Source organism: Antennarius striatus, chromosome 7, assembly GCF_040054535.1.
Source record: "Antennarius striatus isolate MH-2024 chromosome 7, ASM4005453v1, whole genome shotgun sequence".
Taxonomy (NCBI): domain Eukaryota; kingdom Metazoa; phylum Chordata; class Actinopteri; order Lophiiformes; family Antennariidae; genus Antennarius; species Antennarius striatus.
In genome coordinates, this window is record NC_090782.1 from 13,601,535 (window position 1) to 13,620,505 (window position 18,971).

At 39.3% G+C, this 18,971-nt stretch overlaps 1 protein-coding gene across 1 annotated transcript in view; it reads right to left on the reverse strand.

Moving 5' to 3' along the window:
• Positions 1-6,387, reverse strand: part of tgfbr3 (transforming growth factor, beta receptor III) — a 64,240-nt gene extending 57,853 nt beyond the window's left edge. Inside the window, exons 1-2 of the mRNA XM_068319005.1 lie at positions 6,196-6,387; positions 250-425 (exon numbers count right to left, since the gene is read on the reverse strand). Coding sequence (XP_068175106.1) covers positions 250-310 — 61 coding nt within the window. The 5' untranslated portion in view covers positions 311-425; positions 6,196-6,387. The remainder of the gene's footprint in view (positions 1-249; positions 426-6,195) is intronic.
• Between the last annotated feature and the right edge of the window lie 12,584 nt (positions 6,388-18,971).

Sequence of the window (18,971 nt, forward strand, 5' to 3'; positions counted from 1 at the left end):
TGAATGTAAATCCCCCTTGTGCACAACTCTGACAAGCACCGTCTAGAAAAGCATGCTCAGAGAAACAGTGGAAAATCCCAGAGAATGGGCGAAGCTGCAATATTCTAATAACACAAAAATGCATTGTCAATATACTGTATATACAGTATTCCTGATAACAGAATTACATGGGGTTATAACACTGGCTAAAATCAATAAGAAAATAATCATTTGTAAAAATGAAAACAAAGAAGTCTTCTCTATCCTTACCTGCAGATGACAGACAGCACATTGCAAGAACCAACAAAGGAATGGGGGATCTTCTTGCCATTTTGTAATTATCCTGTAGCTTCCAGGATAAGGAATATGGACAAAAAGGCCTTTGTTCTTTTTTTTTCACAAATGTCTCCCTCTCAATGAAACAGGAAGTCAGCTTCAAGACCTGGCTGCAAAGTGAAGAAAATTAGAGAAAGTCAGTTTTGAGCATGGAAAAGCAGCATGGCACTGGGCTATGTTCAATACAGCCTATGAGAATGATGAGAAGAGACAAGAGAAACAGGAGTTTGGGGAGCAGTGGATTAATCCTGGTGGGTTAATTGGGGGTCTTACATGCTTCAAAGGACCATGTTGCACCTCCATCCTATCCCCATTGTCAGGCACAGCGTGAGTGGGGTGAAGGACAGCTGATTAGCTTACTACAGGTTATTAACACACTTTAACTTAGACCATCAGAAGGCACAGAATGCTCCAAAGAGGTCTTGAGTATCAACACACTTCTCCACATGACCTCACTTGAATCTTAACTTCAGTAATCCAACCATAGTGGCTCAGTGGTAAAAGCGGGCGGTAGAGCAGGTCGTCCTATGATTTAAGATCGGCGGTTCGATTCCCGCTCCCGCCCCCCCCAAAATATACCCGGAGGTGAGCTGACAGTGGGAGGTGTCAGCTCATCTCCGGAGCCCTGCCGAGGCACCCTTGAGCAAGGTGCCGTCCCCTTTACAAATTGCTCATTTGAGGCGCACCAAGAAGGAGCTGCCTGCCACTCTACCTCCCCTGCATGCCTACAGGCCCCTTTGTGTGTGTGTGTGATACAGGGGCCTGTACTCACATATATGTATGCATGCGTTTGTAATCAGTAGCTAGAGTGTGCTTTCTTAATTTCCCATCGGGGATCAAACCAGTATATAAAATTAAAAAAATAAAAATAAAAAAATAAAAAATTAAACACTCACAAATACAACAGCGTGAAACACCCATGTGCTGAGAAACAGATCTTTAACAGACATAGCATTCCTCTTATCCTTATGAAAGTATTATTACTCATTCAATACATCTGACCATATTAAATTGCCATTAAACCTTTTTTAACATACTGATTGTACAATGATGATGGTTTTAGAATAATGACATCAAATGCACTTCAATTAGTTCTCTTAAAATCTGTTTTGTCTTTTTCTGCCACCAGGCAAAATGAAGGCTGACTGGTGATACTGCCATGATATTGACAGACTCCATTTTTATTCCTTGTTTGTTTGCGTGGTTTTGACTTGTTCTTGTTTGTTTAATTCATTGTTCATATTTAAAATGTAATTTTTGAATATTGCAAGGTATTTGGAGTTATCATGACATCAGCAGTCTTAAAATTACAATGTTATTGTTTTTGGGATAATACATTATCCTGCAAAAGTTGCTATGATAACAGGAAAGTGACAGTGGCAGTAAAGCAGCTGTGGAGGACCAAAGCTGGTAACCATTGTTCAGCCTCATCTATGTTGTTTTGAACAGTGATTAAAGTTATAATACAGGGCCTGATCCATGAAGCAAGTAAGCCTGGCTTATTCCAGTTAGTCTGACTCATTGTAGTTACCTGCCTCACTTCCTTAAAACCTCATAAAAGTTTGGTTACTATGGAAACTTATACTTGAAGCAAACCTGAGTTGGTGCAGGCTAATTGTTCCCGTGATGTTGAGTCAATCAAAAATCAACTGAAAGAATCTACCACTAACTTATGATTGCTGTTATGAATTTGGTATATTTTTAGAATTTCTCTCATTTCTCACGTTGCTTATGATTTTATGAGTCACAAGTTGGATTCAAACTCACATCCCGGCTGAGGACTAAACCTCAGTAAAACATGGGCAAGCAGCACAATCTGAACTACCTACAGGAGGCTTTCATAAACCACTAGAAGTGAAAGCTACGGTCCTGAGTTGGTCAACATTTTTTGCAACTCTTCGTCTCTGGTTTTTTTTATTGCTGCTCTTTTACCTTTTTAGGTTGCTTCAAGTCTGACTTCATATGTTTCTAATAGGCAGCTCTGATTGAACATGGCTGCTCTGTTTCTCACTACTTTTGGCTACAGTGAGTCAAATTAATCTGTTTGCTCTTTCATGCTGCTTGAAAATTGAATTAGTCTGGTTGTGTTAGCTTGATTTTATTTTTAAAGCTGTTCTGGCCATTTTAGATTTGTTAGGTTTATTGAAGTCTGGTGTTGGACTTCAAGCACCAATGTTATGAGCATGCCTTTTGGATCAGGACCTTGATGGGAGTAGAGACGCTACAGGACTGCTTGTTCTTCCATCATCTGCCTTCTTGAAAGGAGACAGTTAAGCTTGCTAGACAACCCATTGGCTCAGAAGATATTGGAAGAAACTTAAATGCTTACAAAGTCCAACAAAATTCTGGAAAGATGCTCACCCACACAGCCTTCATTTTCTGACTGTAATACAATCATGACAACAGAATGGATCATAACCCTAATACAAAACAAAAATACAGAATTGTCACAAAAGTCTTAAATGCCTGAACAATATCTCTGTCTGCTTAATAAACATTTTGCCCATCAGAGGCTCTATAACGCTAAATCTTTGTACAGTCATTGGCCCAGCATGTCAAAACATCTCGTAGCAAAAGCCGCCCTTCAGATGTCAGTCAGCTGCTGGGAAATCCCCATTCAGAACCGACACATACGTGCTGTTATCACATGAGTCCCAAATAGATTTATCTTTCATGCAATGAGAATGAAACATGAACAAACGTTGCTTATTTGGTTGTTTCCTGACTGTATTCACTTTATTTTTTTAATTTTAACAAATACAGTACATTTTAGAGAACAGGGATAATAAGAAAGTTGCAAGAGTTTTTGAAGAAATCTGAAATTATTTTTTACACTTATTTTTTACACTTGAGTGAAATCCCAAATACCTTCATGAATTAATTGGACACTAATTACAATCAAAAGTTTTTTAAGATTACAACATTTTCACATTCATCTGTTATATGTATTACGTTTGTTATTTGAATTTTCTGAGCTAAAATGACACAGAAGGATGACAATCCAAGTGTTTATTACCAGTACCCATAAAATTTAAGCTACTGTATTAATCCCCAGTAGGAACATTCTTGTTTCACTTGATCTATTAAATACACGTATGTGCCACAGCATGCGCATGCACACACACAAACTCACACAAACACACGCACGCGCACATACATGCACACACACGCGCACGCACACACACACACACACACACACACAAACACACATAATGCACATAGCAGCACCCCAGAAGTAGCTTCTGGTGTTCGGAGTCTTGCTCAAAAGCACCTCAGCAATGCTCAGGAGGTGAACTTACATCCATACTGGACTTGAACCAACCACTCTCTGGTCCCCAAGCCAAGTCCTTGTGGACTGAGCTACTGCTGCCCCACTGTTGTCAAAAATACCAATAAATCAGAGAGTGGCATTTTTCTATTTGAAAAAACAAACCTTTTGATAAAGCTTTTTATTTGCAGTTGACTGAAAAACTTGAAACGGCTTTCTTTTGTGTAGTGAATCACTATTACTCAAAAACAGATCTTTGTCATTTCTCTTTTTCTTTGGCGATCAGATCAGATTTTGCAAGTGGGGACAAACTTTGACTAACAGATACAAAAAATACTCAAATTCTGGGGATCATTCCCATGTCTGCCTTATTTGAGATTGCAGGATGTCTGAAGTCACCAGCAAAATACATATTTTAGCAAGATGTGGTCCAGACAAGGTTATGCAAACCTCTTCTCTGAATCGCTTCTTTATCACAAGAAAACTGCATCTGCAGTCAAGGTGCTGTAACAGGTTTTTCAATTTTTTTGTCGTTTAGAGGCTGTATTTCAAATTAGTGAAGTAATGCAGGGAAGAAACAGATGTGCACATATGTGATTCATGGTGAACCATATAGAGTGTACACAAGGTGATGCACAAAGCAGAGGGGCATCGTTCTACTGTGTAAACAGCTTGCAAAGGACAAAAGCGTCTTTCACTGCAGCGGCTGGAGAGTCCTTTTGAAAGACCATGACAAATATTACACCTTTCAGCTAGTCGAGGAGAGGTAGTCCCCACTGTTTGATTTATGTCCCTCCTCGACCTTCATCTCCTCACTGACTAAACCAAGGTTTGCTGTGATGAAATACTGCCTGTGAGGCAAAAAAAACATATCAAAAGGAAAAGAAAGTGACATTCAAGATGTGGAAACATTCTCAGTTGGTTGCAAATAGAGATGAAAGACTTGCTGTTGTTTTTATCAGCTAGAATCAAACACATTTTCTTTTTAAAAGATTAATTCAAAATTTTAAGAACCTGTTTTACAGTTCACTTTGATGCAACAAACTTTACCTTTTTCAAAATTAGTTTGGCAAAGGCTGACCAAATTTTACTCCACGCCACGGTTCTGGTTTTGTTGCAGCAACAGCTCAAATCACCTTATGTGACTTCTCCTCAACCCTGACAGACTAAGCCGAGCAACTACTCTCCCAAAGAAGATCTGGAAAGCCCATCAGAACAGGCTGACCCCAGAATGAACGTCCTTCACATTACTGAAACCAAACTACATATTTGTGGTCTCTACAATGTTGAGGGCTTTTACTGTATCTGTGTCATCACATATGAATACATACTTAAGAGTTGTTACAACCTGAGGGCAAATACTATTCTCCTGTAATCACAAAACCAGCAGTGGAGAGACAAGAAACGCAAAACGCTGAGGGAGTGTTTGTGTTATTTGCTGCTTCTTGCGGTACATGTGTAGGATGTTAAGACTAACGGACTCTAGATTCTTTGAGAAGTCACAGAGAGGTTGGCGTGGTCTTGCAACCTAGGGAGAGATCTTAAATGAGCTCTTGCCCTCATTCAGTGTGAAAGTGTGGCGGCTCAGGACCTGCAAACTACCAGAAGCCTACTCCTTCCACTGCAAAAGTAGAGCTCTGAAAAAGTCTGAATTACTAGTCGTCCTCACAGTCTTCTCTGTCACAAAGCTAGAGCCCACAAAGCACGAGTGGGACATGCTAACAATATTCTGACCTAACATTACACCCTGACATCATAAACCCAGTCCACAGCAGTCATAAAAAAAATACAAGAGAAGTTTTAAGTTTTCGTATTAACGTTTATTTTCATTAATCAGAGCTGAAGAAACGATATATTGTTTATTCAAGTGACTGAAAGTTTGGAGACATTTTGGGTGTTTAATGAAACATTTTAGAGTAAATTTACTACTTTTTCTGTAACTTTTTTTTAAATTAATTTGGATATGTTGACAGTTGGTGGGACAAAAAAAGCTATTTTTGAAGGACTTGTCTTTTTTTTTTTTTGTCTTTTTTTACTTAACTTCACATTTTGGCGTTTGACATATATTCATAGGTTAATCAATAATATATCTATTAGTCATGAAATAACTAGAAGAATCCCTGAATTCAGCTTTTAAAATAAACATGTCAATAACCTGACATTAATGTGACAGAACACATCATCATTATAAGAGGAGCCGTGTCTCGGGGTTCTGAATACCCCGCAACCCCACCGCCCCGTTGACTGAAGCGTTCCACGCTGACAGCCACGGTTCATCCCACGGGAGACCTGAATTGCCCGCAGCTGAAAATGACATGCGGTTTGCCTACGTTATCAGGACGAAACACCTCTGCAAGTACAGGATAAACAAAATACACTCCATGTTTACACCAGTGTCCAGTGAAAGGCGACCAGAGAAAAACAGTTCGCTTCAGGAAGACGGGAAGCAGGAACGTCACCGGAGTCAAGAGACAGATGTGGAGCTGATTCGTAAAGACAGCTGGAGGGAGAATATTTAACACTCTTCCCACACAGATGGGCTTTTAATGAACTACAGCCTTCTAGAAACAAGCTAACGGTGAGTGTTGTGTGTTCGCTGCCCTTCTACGTACCTGACGGTCTCCAGAAAATGTCCAAGTGAACTTGAAGCTGAAGTCGCTCCAGCGGATGGGCTGTCAAAGAACTTCTTCTCCCGGATGGAAAGTCACAACATCCCGCGGTTCATGTGGAAACAGCGCGGTGGTGTGGGTGACAGCCGCCCGGTGACCCTGTCGCTATTAGTTTACACGGTTTACTACTATCTATCTGCCTCTTACCAGGGGCTTCATCGGGGGGCGGGGCTTGAGGGGAGAAGGCAGAGCCCTGCGCGAGACCGGACGCCGCGGGGCTCCTCAAAGACGGGCGCTCGGACCCCCGGGGGTCCACGCAGAACGGTCAAGGGTCCCCAGTCATTTATACTGTACATGTGTGAACTGGACCTATATACAAAGCTGTGGAACCATGATTTTGATTTGTCTAAACAGCCACTAACCATTTATAGAAGAAGAGGAATACTAGGGAAATTTTCCTCCTTTTTTTTCTCGTGTATTTATTTTACAGACGTATGAGTCCAAACACATTGGGGACCCCTAGACAGGCAAATACAGAGAGGACGATGGAAGAGGGGTGGGCAGCCACGTCACCCAATGAGAAAACTTATAAGGAGACAGTGCCTTGCTCAAGGGTACGCAATGCGCAGATGGCAAAAACTGGCACCTCTCCAACTCCAGTTCGCACTCCATAACTCCATGAGTCACGTGGGTTTAAAAAAAAGGTTGCTGTTGCTGAACCAATAGTGTGAATTGTATCATATGTGGGAAACTAATACCTAAAAGATTAAAGGAGAGTCTGTACAGCAAGTATCTTGTTATAAATCATTCATTTTCTTCATCAAAGATTGATAAACTCCACTGTGTATTTGGTTTAGTGGCAAATTACCAGCTAGTATGTATCTGTAGTCTACAATTGCCTAAATAGCATAATAGCAGTTTATAAACTTTACTGCAGACTGTTTTTTTTTTCATATTCAACAGAAATGATTTAATGATTCCCACCATTGCAAAATGTTTAGAGCTTCTGTGTAGTGAGACTGGTATGAACAAATCAAATATGAAAATATCCAAGTCCATAGACTTAATTTGTCTGCAGTGTTCCAAAGTTGCTGTTTTTCTAAGGTCTAAATTTGTAGAAGGGCTTCACACACATATAAAAGCTGTTGCTGAAAACAGTAGCCTCCCCACAGTGAAACATTGTGGTGTCTCTGGAACTGGAAACCTGCAACTGCAAAGGGTCAAAGGGATCCATCAGGTGTCAGGAAGTCCTTGAAGAAAAAGCCTCATCCTCTGTGATAAAGCTTAAACTTGTGCTGCATTGGTCATTACAAAAGGACAATGATCACAAATTCCACCAACGCTATGTTTCTGAAGAGGTCCACTTTGTCCTGTGAGTGTCCAATTCCCACCCATTTGACCTGTGTTACCATTTTATTAACTCACTGTCAACATTCATGTCCTAAAGGTTCTGGGTTCAAAGCCCCCTGAAAACTTGTGATATTTCTGTCCAGAGTCTACATGATCTCCCTGTGTCTGTGTGGGTTCCGTCTAGGTTTTCTGTCTTCCTCCCACCACCAAAAGCATGTATTAGAGGTGAATCGGTGACTCTTCATCATCTGTGAATGTGAGTGAGAATGGCTTTTTGTCTGTCTGAGTCGCTGTAATGAACTGAACTACTGACATGTCTGTGTTTATTAACTGAGGAGCAGGGACAGACAAAAGCTTTTCATTATACATCACGATAGTGTGATTTTCATTCATTCACTTATTAATATGTATATACGTACAGTACAAGTCTATACTGTCTGTTAATTTTACAGAGAACCAGCATTTCCACCACGAGTAAGAACTTGGCTACAGAGGAGAGGAAAAACTGCCTTTAAAAATAAAACTGCCTCAAGAAAGTTCAAGATTAAAGGTGAATGGTTATCTGCTTTGACCGTCTAACTCACAGTAACCGTCTGTTACTGTGAACTCAGGAGCTCCAGGATACAAGGACGACGGCCTCACAGCACACTTCTCAGTACACGAGACATTAAATCTAACTCCTACTGACCCGCTGCAGCAGACCTGTGGATACGATCCTGATTTCCTTGGTTTGCAGTTCCTTCACAACTTATGCCGCTGCTCACGGCTGAAAATCATGAAGGTGTTTGGTGGCCTTTTCACGCAGGCCTGATCAAAGCCCCTGCGGTCGTAATGCATTCTCTATAAGAAAAGGAAAAACACTGAGAATGTGGGCATTAATATTACATTTTAGAAGGAAACAGTGAAATAAGAAGACTGGAGGAGTAGAATCCATCTTTTTCTGTGGTGTGTTGTCCATTTAAACCTAGTAAATACATTGATTACAATAATATATTCTCTGACATGGTAGACTACTAACACCTGCAATTAGACAACAGCTGCAGGAAGTTAAATATAACAAGTCTGTTTTTATGTTCTTCCAGTTGTTGCCATGACCATGGATCATGGGCAAATCACAAGAGAGAAAAGTATATTTTGATAAAGTATGATCCCTTTGGTGTGAAGGAGTCAGGCTGAGGAGTCACCGATTGACATGAGTGGGATGATGACATTAGATAAAATGAGGTTTTCTTTCTGCTTGCAAAGCAAGCTTAAAAATTCATAACATCTGGTATAAAATTGTGTGTCATCACAGCAACTGTAGACAATTCTAAATGCAAAAAGTAACTGCTGTAAATAAACCCCTTGATTCAGTACAATTTCAACTACCAGATCTATTGTTCATAAACCAGCGACTACCTGAATGGCCGGACCGTAATGCCGAAGCGGCCTTTGTCTTTGCGTTTGTCCATCCCACACACAAGTAGCCGTTAGGGCTTTGTCGGACACAGCGGTTTGTTTTCTTGTGACAGCGAAGAAAAAAAAAGAAAACAAAGTCGATATTATTGTTTTATCGTGGAATTTACACGGGTTCCCGCTAGTGAAATTATTACGTTAGTAGCCAAAAGTTATTGCGTTATCGGTTCAGGACTTTTATTATGTATTGGTCAGTTATTACATTATTGGTCTAAAACAGGCAAATTTATTACGTTATTGGCTGTTATTATGTTATCGGCTGTTACTACATTATTGTCTTCTTCGAGGTCACCTTAACTGCTGTTTATTTACTGTTGTCTTTTGGCATGTTCAGTTTTCTCAAAATCCCCCAAAGTAGTCATTTTGTTATTTCTGTTGCCCTTAAATTATAGAATTATTTTGGAACTATAAGACAAAAAAATGAGGATGACATAATGACACTCTTATAGGGTTTAATACCACTGAAGTCAAGACTGTAGGTAGATTTAGAAACATAGAAGTTTATGTATGTCATGGCATGTTATTACATAGTGATGTGTGATCAGAACATTTTTCCACCCTCTGTAATTGCTGATATTTAAACCAGGCCTCTTACAGTATGTAAACAGGTAAGATTTCAGTGCTTCCCTTGCAACTACATCTGCTCTAAAGAGCATTAGCTGCTGCTGGAAATACACAGGAGGTTTCTAAATTAAAGATGTAGGAAACTTACATTTCAGCTATATGTTTTAGGTTGCAGAAAGAAATTGGAGACAGGAAAAACAGCCAAAAAAGGAAATGCAGTTTTTAGTTTCTTTTTATTTCTGGTGCATAAATTCTTCATAGACTTTGATTGCAGGAGTTCTGCCCTGAAGTGCAGCAAAATACTGTAAAGCCAAAATCATACATCTTGATGATGGTGTTGGCTGATGGCTTCTGAGACTGTGGCTGAAGAAGTTGAAATTAATGAATTGCTCAAAAACGCGACTGTGATGTGCTTTCTCTAAAGTATAATTGAATTCAGCCTTAAAATATCACACAACCTGAGGAAATAAAAAGCTCTTTATCATTTGTTACACATTGGGGAAGGAACCTATTCCAGCAACAAACAAAAGCCACACCCATGTTAGTCTAACCATGAACCCCATTTACACAACATTTTCTAGGCAGGATGGATGTGCCTTTTTTCTGTCTATCATTCTGTATGACGGCATAAAGTGTTTTGATTTGTTCCACAAATGTGCCATCAGGAAAGGTAACAAGAGTTTGGACGATGTACTATCCATGTGTCCTCAACCAAAGGACTTAAAAAGCAAATACTGTAGTACCATTTGCAGCTAATACAATGTACAGTAGAAGAAAATCAAGCGAGAATGTGTTCAAGTTGGTGAAAACAGCATGAGGATTAGGAGCTCTTTAACAATGTAGGTTAATTTTATTTTTGCCATCTATAACCATCCATTACAAAGTACTGCTCGACGCATATTTAAGACAAGAAGCCAATGCTGCTGGGGAATATATCACACCTCGAGAGTAGCAGCTTGCTATTCAAAACCACACACTGCTCTGCCATTGACCTGTTCAGTGTGAATGAACAAAAGCTGTTGGAGTGAAGGAACCTCCTTTCAGAACTGTAGTGAAATCGCTGTCTAAAAAAGTCCATCCCATTGAATGACTGTGAGAGAAAATTATAGCAGCTGTAACAGAGAGACACATGTCTCTGCACTCATGCAGCAGTGGCCATCATAAACGTGTCAACACTGTCCAAGCAAACGTCTTAGGAATTGCCATGGCAGCTTTTAGTGGGGTCAAGACAGACATTTTATTCATGAGATATTTTCTGATACTGTCAGTAATGGTACTATTTAGACAGGGTATGTAAAATATCATATATTCATTCATTCATTCATGCTTTCATTCATTCAGCCATTCATTCATTCATTTTCCTCCGCTTTATCCGCCGTAGCGGGTCAAGTTAAATATAAATATAAGTTCAATTTACACTGCAGTTAACATTAAAGTTATCTGTAGAAGTGCTGTTCATTGTAAGGTTTTAATTTTCCAATAAAAGAAAAATTATGTGAGACGTTTTGTTGTGCTTTTGGTTTTTCTTGGTTTTTGTCCCTCTCTTTTTCCCCTCCCAATTCTGTGTGAATCTCCCTGCAGTGTGTGTGTGTGTGTGTGTGTGTGTGTGTGTGTGTGTGCGTGCGTGCGTGCGTGCGTGCGTGCGTGCGTGTGTGTGTGTGCGTGTGTGACTCTTTGCTGCGTTGCTTTGCTGCAATGATAGACTTTCAGTGAAAGGAGAGGCTCAGCACAGCCTAACTGTCAGTATGGTGATTTACCACTAATGAGAAGGCACCTGTGAAACGAAGGAAGGAAACTTTTGTTGTGCAAAACACACACACACACACACACACACACACACACACACACACACACACACACACACACACAGTATAAACACAGTCACTTTAGAGAGTTGACAAGGAAATGCTCAAAGGGATCAAATCATTTTACATCTCATACATATGCATGTCTCTGTTTAAGTGTTCCACTTTGTTTATTTACACTATGTAAGGGTTGTGAACACAGCTCACATGAAGGCAAAATGAAAGTGTTGCAGTGCATCACAGATCCTTGCCACCAAAAGAATGTTCCCTCCCCGTCTACCCATCTCCAATCTTCAGTTTGTGTTGATGGAATTGATTGCATTCACTATCCAGTCTGACAAAGAACTGGTATGAATACTGCTTTTGGTGTAGATATCATCAAGTATTACAGTAAAATAAATAACACATCATGTTGGCATTTGGTTGTATGAGTTTAAGCAGTTACAATGCAGAATACTGTAAAATAATTGAAAATTAAAAACATTTGAACATAACATTTGAACAACAAAATTATAGTGTCGTGTACAACAAGTTTCAAGTTTATTTATTCTTATATAGCCCAGATTCACAAAAAATGTCTCAAAGGGCTTTACAATCTGCAAATGGGCGATATCCCTCTGACCTTTGTGCACTGCGAGCACTACAACCCTCACATCGGATAAGGAACAACTCCCCCCAAAACCCTTTTAACAGGGGAAAAAATGGATGGGAGAAACCTCGGGAAGACTGCAGAGGAGGGACCCCTCTTCCAGGAGTGGACAGACGAAGCAATAGATACCGCATGTACAGATTAACAACACAATAATAATAACAATGACAATAACAATAATAAATGTACGACAAAGGCACGCTGATCCATCCAGTAGAGTGAGTCACCACCAGCCGATGAAGCACACAGAGGTCACCGATTGCCAAGGATCCACCACTCTGAGGACAGAGCAAACAGTGCCTAAGTCATTGTTCTCAAAAAAAAATTACAGTGTAAGATTACCCTGCCAAAACCCAAAAACCAAAACAGAACTAAATGAGACAAAACCAGACTCCCCTAGTGGATGGTGAAACAGGACCATTGTGCAGCTTTTGATATCACCAGCCACGGAAGCCGACTGAGGTAGCCGATTGCCGATGATCCGCCACACAAAGGCCTGAGAGAGAGAACAGGAGAGGGAGGGAGAGAGGTAGAGAGAACAGGGGCAATAGTGGCGCTAGAGGGACCAGAATGGCAGAGGATTAATGGGAGGCAGGGGCCTAACTAAGAAATCCTACGGCTCGTCGGCAGGACTAGGCTAAACCTAAACACTGAGACTGCCACCCCCGATATTACTTGTATGTTAGGTAGAACAGATACGTTTTGAGTCTATATTTCAAGATATCTACGGATTCAGACTGTCCAATACCTATAGGGAGATTATTCCATAGTAAAAGGGCAAGATAGGAGAAGGCCCTCTGGCCAGCTGACTTCTTTTTAACTCTAGGAACACACAAGAGACCTGTATTCTGAGAGCGGATAACCCTAATCGGAGTGTAAGGTTTAACCAGATCCGATAAGTAGGTTGGAGCAGGCCCGTTACTGGTTTTATACGTCAATACAACAATATTTTTCAGATTTATCCGGCCCAAATATGATGCTTAAAACTATCAATTTCTCCTTTTAATTACTCGAATAAATAACTGGAATAAATATACTCATGTATTGTTTTCATTTAAGACGTGTAACCTTCCCTTTGACTGAAATCCTGATGACTCACAATAAAAAGGAATTTTGTCAAGCTCTATGAAAAATAAGGAAAAAGTACTATTTTTCTAATAAAACAAATCTGACTTTTACACTTAAATCAAATTGTTTCTACGTAATGTAAAAGAGAAATGTTGACATACAATGATTCATGTTGTGTAATACACTGAAAGATTTGTTAGAACAGTCAGAGATTCAAAAAAGATGTTGAAATATGGTATTTTTGCAATCATGCTTTCATTTCATAATGTCTCACTGATATGAGAGTTAATGTATTTTGGGTTTTGAGGGCTGCACTGTTCTAAATTCTGTTTCCTATCATTCATAGCTTCGACATGTGGAATAAAAAATTCATTTCATATGAGAATAGAAAGCACTCAGAGTGCGCAAGCCCTTGCCAAGGCAGTGCAAATTCTCATTATGTCACTGAATCTAAAAGGCCTATCAGGCTTTGACCCTCAGACTCCATGGAGTCACTTTGGTATTATTATTAGTATCTGCTTTAAAGGAACTGAATTTCACTCATGGTGATTGAATTCATCTAGAACTTTGTCAAAATTGACACCAAACTGAGTCAAAATAGTTTAATCTACAGTTCGATGTTCAAGTTCATATTATTCATTTTTTTCTCCCAGTACAGGTAATGAAATTCCTACAATCCTTTTGAATTAAAACTTTATGGTTCACCAGTTTTGAAACATCCAGGTCCAAATCAAACTCAAATATTTGACAGACCAGGTGTGGATATCATTATGTATTTTTTGCACAAGTATTGGAGGCCTTACTTTTGATGTCAGAAGAAAAAGTCTGACAATGATCTCTTCTCTTGCAACATTCTGGATCCAGATGATTATTCAGATCAGTGACAAAAATTATAATGGTTTCTCATTGGACTTCACTCTTTTTGGCCTGCATTAGACATGACTTCTGTCCCAAAAGCTTCTCTCTTACAATACAACAGCACTACTCTGAATGTTTTTATGCCTAATAGGGATCATAAATAAAAGTTGCCTTCACCCACCAACTCTCAGCACCTCTACACTGCGTGTATTATACGTATAAAGCTGGAAATAAAGGAAGTCAAAGTTTCTAATTTATAGCAAGAGACATCAAGATGAGTTCCAATAGACCTTTTGGTCATGACTGCTGTTAAACATGGACAATAGTAGAAGTGAGTTTGTATAGTGCAAGTTGAATCATTCTTTATGTTGACATGCTTATATTTGCACAATTCTTTTCCTGACTAAAGTAAGTTCTCTGTGTGGTCAATCGTCTTAGCTTTGTCTCTACTCACCTTTGAGACACTAATTATTCGTTCGTTGGCAGGGTTCCTAATGGGGCTACTGTCATAACTTGTTAGGATTCATTAGTAGTATCTGCTGACGCAAGCTATCAGTTGGCTTGCAGTACACATAAATCCAAAGGTAAAAATCAATCAAACTGACTCTTGGTATTACACAAGGATCAGGTCATGTGTTTTAATTCTAATGTACCCTCAGTAACATGATAGATGAGATCAATGTCATTGTTGAAAGCATTTTCTTTTTTTGTTTTGCAGTGCTCAGTTTCATGCTGTAAATCAAAGCGGAAACACATCTGAACCCTATTCAGACATTAACTTTGCTTTCAGTTTACTTGAAAACTGAACCACATGCTACTGGACTGCTCTGAGCATCTCTAAATATTTGATCAGTAACATACAGAGCAGGCAACAAAGAATACATTCAAACCAAACAACTAATTAATTACAGATGATAGTTTAGTTCATTTGAATCAAGCATGCTGCCATTATACTGTTTAGTTTTACATTTGCCCTGCTCACCACAGTTGGTAAACTTCACATACTAATTCAGGCCTTTTGTGAATAGATTTTTTTTGTGCTGAGAATGTTTTAATAATTTAAAATCAAGCATATTACAGTTTCTAATTACAATACATGTTTCTCTTTGATTGAGATCAAGGATAGATAAAGGATTCAGATTAGAAAGTACATTAAAATGATGTGGTACATAAGAAGAACTACTGTAACAGTGGGGATGAATGTGCTGCCCTATATTTAGTAAAATAATTAAAAACAAATGTGATCCATTAGATTCATAGTTGGGAAAGACATAGGTGGATCCAGACTACCAAGTGTCTGTTCTGCATTATCTCATATCGTCTGACTGGATGAAGTATATGATGAGGAGTCACTGCATAAACAGTATTTCACAGCTGCAGTCATTGTGGCTGAACTATTTTAGGTACTGATGAGTTATTAAATCTACAAAAATGTATCACATTATACAAGTTCAGCATATTGCAAAAATACAGATCATAAAATCATAAACATCTAAGAGAAATCATTAGTATAGTTGCGTTTTTAGTGATTACATGTTAAAAAAAACTGTCTTTTTTTCTGAATATGAATTTTTCAGCATATATAAAGTTAATTACACCTGTCAAGGTTCCAGAATATTTTAAGTAAGTGTTTTTGTGTTGCAATAGAAAAGTCGGGCCCAGAGTGTATCCTGTCTCACACCCTCAGTCAGCTGGGATAGGCTCCAGCACCCCATGACCCGCAACAGCGGATGAAGCGGGTTTAGAAGATGAATGAATGAATAGAAAAGTTTCTCATATGGCTTTTGATTAAAAAAACCCCTGAACTACCACAGAAGAAACAACATCCCACATTTTGAATACACGCAGTACACCTGTGCTGTGATTTAATTTCATGAACTTTACATGTTTGAATATGAAAAATGTATTGCTTTAGATTTAAAAGTTTCTGAGGTGTTTTAAAGTCTTCCAAAACTAACCTATACCTACCTACCACTGAGCAGTATATGTAAGTGTAGGATCTACTTGGGAGATTGGTTGATTGGTTTAACATATGAAAATATGACATATGAACTTAGGGCAAACTACAAAATTTGTCTTGCTTGTGTTATTTGATGGTAAAATCATTTTAAGCAGCTGCCCCCCCTTTGGAGGATGGTTTACTTTAAATCGAGTATTTTTTGACACATGACTCCATCTTGTGGACAAGAGGTTCAAATGATAAACTCGACGTTTTACTTGCAAAAAAAAAATAGAAAAGAAAAACAACTGCTTCACAAATTGCCTCCAACATTTAGAAGAAATTAATTTGCTATCAAAACATTGAAAGAAGTACTTGAGAAAATGCTACGATGACGTTATTGATGTTGAGCATTACCATGCAACCACATATCAAACCATGAAAATGATTTCAGGGGACCACGGTGGCGCAGTGGGCGTTCCCCCGGCCTCACGCCCTCAGTCAGCTGGAGTAGGCTGCAGCTCCCCGCAACCCGCCACAGCGGAAGAAGCGGTTGAAAATGGATGTATGTATGTATGGATAATGATTTATCGAGGAATTAGGTTTGTGTATTTGTTAACTGCTGGTTGATGTTGACTGTGGTCATGCAGGAGCAACGCAGTAGCCATTCTTTTTCAGACGAGAATTTCATTAATACATTTTCATCAGTCTGTATTGTATTATGGGGAAAATAAAAGGTCAAATGTCACCCACCTTAATATTAAGATATGGAATATAAAAAATATATATATTCATGAAGTTCCAAAAATTATATCAGAATCAGAATACAGTATTTTATTGAATCAGAATCCTTAATATCCTCAGAATTTAAAGGAACTGGTAGTCCAGATCTTATATCCACCCATTTATCTGAATCTATATCAAATTTTAATTAAGTCTCTTCTGCACCAAGACTCATCCTTGCACCAGGTTTTTATAGACACTGTTCCAGTCATTCTAGTTCAGTCCATCAACAAAGAAAGGAGTGGTGACCTTCTTTATATTATAAATACGAAATTTCCAGAGTACGTGAAGTAAACAAATGTCAACTTCAGGTTACCCTGGTAGATTTCCACTTTTCTCCTTAATTATGAAAGTTTTAATATCACTCCATGTGAAATTAATTGAAAGTGACTGCAAATTTCTGAATAATGTTCCTGATCGTTTTTCATGTTGTTTTACCTGATACCAAAGGGAAAAAATTAAAAATGGCGTTGTTGTCGGCTTGTTTTTTTTTTTTTTGGACTCTTGTCTTTTGATTGTCTGTTTCTGGGTTAGCACGCGAAACCACCACGCCGCCCACGCCCCGTCCCCGTCCCCGTCCCCGTCCACAGACGCTTTACCCCTCCTCTGACAGACAGCGAGTAGCTGCCTGTTACTACAGATTTACCGGCGAGTCCTCAGACATTTGGTGCTGGTTTGGCGCTCTTGCACCGATCGGTCGCTTTCATGTCTCACAATAAAATTCCAGGATAATCTCAGGACGTAGAGTCGCCATTTTTCCCTGGAACAAGCGAACAAAAAAAGTTTTATTTTTATTTAAGCTCCAGCCTCTCGTTGACGTACACATTTGTTAAAAATAAATTGTTTACTGCGCACTAACTTAGAAGTGTAGCAGGTGTCCGGTAATGGTGAGTGTAACCAATCAGTTCGTGGGTTGCGTGCGGTATAAATGTTTCGGAGCCGCCGTGAAGGTGTCTTCCAATGGAGCGATGAGCGCACGAGCCCGCGGTACCGCGTGAGGTAGCTTCAGCCCAGCGACGCTTCCTAAATGTCGTGTCTTCCCAAGGTAAACGACCGTAGCCGAGTTTCCCTGCTTACAAGTAACCAAATGTTGAAAGGAACGTAAGTTTACAAGAACCGCATTACATTAATGGAAACGCGCCGTTAGCTAAACTAGGCTAAGCTAGACATTATGTTATTAAATTAGTGATGAAGCGAGTAGCGCGGCTAATGTTCAACGATTATACAGAAAGTACAGACCGACTGATTAGCTAGCAAGTATGCTAGAGTCGGGCAGAATGTTAGCTCTGCTTGAGTTAACATCACTGCGAAGGTTGTCACGGCGATGTTACTTTATTTTACCAACAGGAATTTCGAGTCAGTGGTCAGAACGCTCGGATTAGTTGTAGTCCCAACCATCCTGCCATTATCCTTTCAACAATGTGGAAGTTGGCTTCTGGATTAGCGAAAAATTGGTAAAGTAGGTGGGAGTAGCGGCTTCACGTGTTCGGCATGAACCGGGGTCATCGGTGCCGCTTGCTGTCAGGCTGTCTGGTCAGTGAACGCACCTCGTAGGTTTTGATTAGTGTGAAGCCCTATGCGGGGTGTCTTTCCTCTGGATTGCTTTAATCCAGTTATTGGATAGGTAACTGGCATCACTCCTGTGAATACCAGGACAATATTGTGGCCATTGCCTGATCTTGCAAACGAATGGCAAACTTCACTATCATTGTTGTGACGAGCTGTAGGAGGCCAATCAGTTTATCATGCTTCTAAAAATCACACCTGTGTTCACCCACCAAAAACACACAAAGTTGGTGTATTTGATTTATTATGAAAGTATTGAACTTCTGAATTAATAAAATTAAAAATAATACACTTTTTAATCCCAGTGACTCTTTGGATAATTTAAAATTGGATATGGATATACAGTGTTTTGTGCCTTTGATGGCTTTCATCTTCTCTTTGTGCTTGTATTACAGTTTAATCACATTTTGTGATTGGTTCAAAATGTTGTCAACCAGATTCACATTAACTTTGAAGTCTTGTATAATGGAACACCACCAATTTTACATATTGATGAGAGCAACATGTATCTGTGGATTGTATCCTGTACTTTGTTGCTGCACAGCCGAGCATCTTGAAGCTCCTTTAGCATTACTAGCATGCCTCAGCTTATAATCAGCCAAAAATGACAGCTGGAGGCGATGTAGTCCCCAGTACAGCGATACCTCTACTTACGAATGTCTCTACTTACGAAATTTTCTACTTACGAAATTATTACCTCTACTTAAGAATGAAATTTCGACTTAATGTAAAAACACAGTAT